We start from the raw sequence: 3,241 nt of genomic DNA on the forward strand, positions 1-3,241 counted from the left end.
CCGCCCGCCTGGCCCAGCTCTCGCCGGGGCCCCTCGCCTCGTCCCTGCTAGGTCGAACCCGGGGACGGCGAAGTCCGAGGGACGCACGCGCGAGGGCCCTTTTGTGGACTTCACGACAGCCAACATCTGGGCGCAGCGCGAGCCACCGCTGGCCGCCGCGCCGCCGCTGTGCCTTGGGGACCGTAGAAGGCGCAGCCCCGAGGCCAGAGACTTCGGTTCAGGACCAGGTAGGCAGGAGGGGCGCAGTGTGGCGAAGGTGGGGGCCTCTCTTAGTCCCGGGAGCTTTTCCCGGTTTCCCCTCCCCTTCTCGGGTCATTCCCGGCAGGGAGGGGACGAAGTAGGGGGCAGAGCGAATGAAAGCCGGAGATCCCAGGTTCCCGGAATACTCAGGCTGGGGCCCTCGGGTTTCTATCCCCTCCCTACTCCCATTCCTCGGGCTTCTCCATGTGGCCGGGGCCACCGGACTGAGCGGCGCCCGGAACGTCCCGGGGGCTCTGCTCTCCTTTCCCACCCCGGTCGCGCTCCTGGAGATTCAACTTCCGCGCGAGAGTTTTCCACTCGGCGTCCTCCCAGTGTGCTGCTGGGGAGGGGGCTGCCTGGGCCGCCCCCACTCCTGGAGCAGAGTCTGGGCGGGCTCCAGCGGGTGCTGGGTCGCAGCGAGTGCCTCGGTAGTGGGTGTCCCAGCCGCTCGGTAGAGGCAGGGAGCCAGGGCTGGCCAGGCGCGCTGGAGGGTTCCGGGCACTCACAAGGCGCGCGCCTTCCTTTCTGCAGCCCCCCGGGATGCGGTAGCGGCCGCTGCGCGGAGGCCGCCAAGCAGCTGCAGCCGCCACCAAGCAGATCCACGCTGGCTCCGTGCGCCATGGTCACCCACAGCAAGTTTCCCGCCGCCGGGATGAGCCGCCCCCTGGACACCAGCCTGCGCCTCAAGACCTTCAGCTCCAAGAGCGAGTACCAGCTGGTGGTGAACGCAGTGCGTAAGCTGCAGGAGAGTGGTTTCTACTGGAGCGCCGTGACTGGTGGCGAGGCGAACCTGCTGCTCAGCGCCGAGCCCGCCGGCACCTTCCTCATCCGCGACAGCTCGGACCAGCGTCACTTCTTCACGCTCAGCGTCAAGACCCAGTCTGGAACCAAGAACCTGCGCATCCAGTGCGAGGGGGGCAGCTTCTCACTGCAGAGCGACCCCCGGAGCACCCAGCCGGTGCCCCGTTTCGACTGCGTGCTCAAGCTGGTGCACCACTACATGCCGCCCCCGGGTACCCCCTCCTGCCCCTCTCCACCCGCTGAACCTTCCTCCTCGCCCTCCTCTGAGGTCCCGGAGGGCCCGGAGCCGCCAACTCAGCCTGCCCAGACCCTCCCAGGGAGCCCCCCCAGGAGAGCCTATTACATCTACTCAGGGGGCGAGAAGATCCCTCTGGTGTTGAGCCGGCCTCTCTCCTCTAACGTGGCCACCCTTCAGCATCTCTGTCGGAAGACGGTCAATGGACACCTGGACTCCTATGAGAAAGTAACCCAGCTGCCTGGGCCTATTCGGGAGTTCCTGGACCAGTATGATGCCCCGCTATAAAGAGCACAGGGCAGGGGTCAGGAGAGGGGCTTGGGTCCCCTCTTCTCTGTGGCACATGGCACAAGCACAAAAATCCAGCCAAAGGAGAGTCCTGTTGCTCTGGAGTCAGGAGGACAGGCCCCTCCCTGCGGCCCTCCCCCCTGCAGAATGGGGCCTGCGGACTTGGAATATGTTTGAGGGTGGGGAGTGCCACCTGGGCTCCCCTTCCCCAGTCCAGCTTTTGGAGGAGCCAGCTGGCCAGGTGGGACAATAGCAATGACCAGTGGATTCTCTTCTCTCCCCTTCCTGCACTACTCTCCACTGCTTCCCAACAGGGGATGCCTCCAGAGAGTTGAACTTATAAGAACTGCCTCGGAATCTTCAAACTTTCCAGCGGAACTTGTTTGCGCTCTGATTTGGTTTAAACCTGAGCAAGGTGAAGGGCCTTGGAAAGGATGGAAGGGAGAGGGCAGCCTGAGGGGCCCCAGAGCTGCTGGCTGGCCAGGGAAATGGCCAGTCCAGGTGAGGGGGGTGGCTGCATGCTCCACTCCCTGGCTCTAGGGAGAAAGGCAAGGGGTGACCTGAAGGGAGCCATCTTGTGCCCCAGAGCCCAGGGCCCTTCCCTGTTATAAGGAGGAAGTGGCATTTGGAGAGGATGGATGGGCTGGTCAGTCGTCTCCTTTTCCTGCCCATGCTGTGACTTCAGCACCTAGGGGATGGTGGTAGAGATGAGCCATCTTTGACCCCATCCCCCCCTAGAGAAGATGGGGGATTCAACTTTATGCCTCCTGTCTGGCCAAGAGATTCGCCTTAAATGCTGGGCCACACACTGGGCCATCCAGGCAGAGAGGCCCAGGGATTCGCTGGAGGGCACCCAGCCAGCCACTGGTCAGGATCAGTGGGAGGGGGGTGGGAGACCCATGCCTTCCAGCTGAGCGCTAGAAGCCCAGAAGCCCAGTTGGTGTTGGCCAGTCATAGGCACCTCGTGGTCAGAGCAGAGCCACCAGGTCCCACGTCCTCCAGGCCCTGCACAGCCCTCCCTCCTCACTTGGGGTGGGGTGGGCAGGAAGTCATCCAGGCGCCTGCCACTCCAGCTGCTCTGGCTCTGATCAGTGACAACTTACAGGAATGTAGCAGCGACGGAATTAACCTGGAACTGTTCTTTTTGGGGGGGAAACTAAACATAAAAGTTTTCTGTGTCAGGTATTTGGGCTGGGCGGGGCAGTTGTGCTTTGGGGTCATTTTTTCCTTTTTTTGTTGTTGTTTTTTAATAATGTTTACAATCTGCCTCGATCACTCTGTCTTTTATAAAGATTCCACCTCCAGTCCTTGCCCCCTCCCCACTCAGGCCTTCGAGGCTGTTAGGAGATGCTTGAAGAACTCAACCAAATCCCAATCCAAGTCAAACTTTGCACATATTTATATTTATACTCAGAAAAGAAACATTTCAGTAATTTATAATAAAGAGCACTATTTTTTAATGAAAAACATACTTTGAGCGTTTTTCTCCCAGCACCCCTACCATGCCTTGCTTTCTCTTTCACCCACACCCACACTCAGAGGAGAGGGAGGGAACCACAAAGGGGGCTGGCTGTGCCCCATCCCTGCTGAGGTGCTCCTTGTGGTGAAATCAAATGTGCCTTCACGTCAGTGTGCCTGCCCCTGTGTGTCACTGACAAGCTAAGGCAGCACTTAGAC

General features: G+C 60.6%; 1 protein-coding gene across 1 annotated transcript; it reads left to right on the plus strand.

Annotated features, from left to right (window-relative positions):
• Socs3 (suppressor of cytokine signaling 3) lies at positions 1-3,033 on the plus strand. Its single transcript, XM_015504107.2, has 2 exons — positions 1-227; positions 772-3,033. Exon 2 carries the CDS (start codon positions 860-862, stop codon positions 1,562-1,564), a length of 705 nt encoding a protein of 234 aa, XP_015359593.1. The 5' UTR covers positions 1-227; positions 772-859; the 3' UTR covers positions 1,565-3,033.
• The last annotated feature ends 208 nt before the right edge of the window (positions 3,034-3,241 follow it).

The sequence above is a fragment of the Marmota marmota genome, unplaced genomic scaffold (assembly GCF_001458135.2).
Source record: "Marmota marmota marmota unplaced genomic scaffold, marMar, whole genome shotgun sequence".
NCBI classification, from domain to species: Eukaryota; Metazoa; Chordata; class Mammalia; order Rodentia; family Sciuridae; genus Marmota; species Marmota marmota.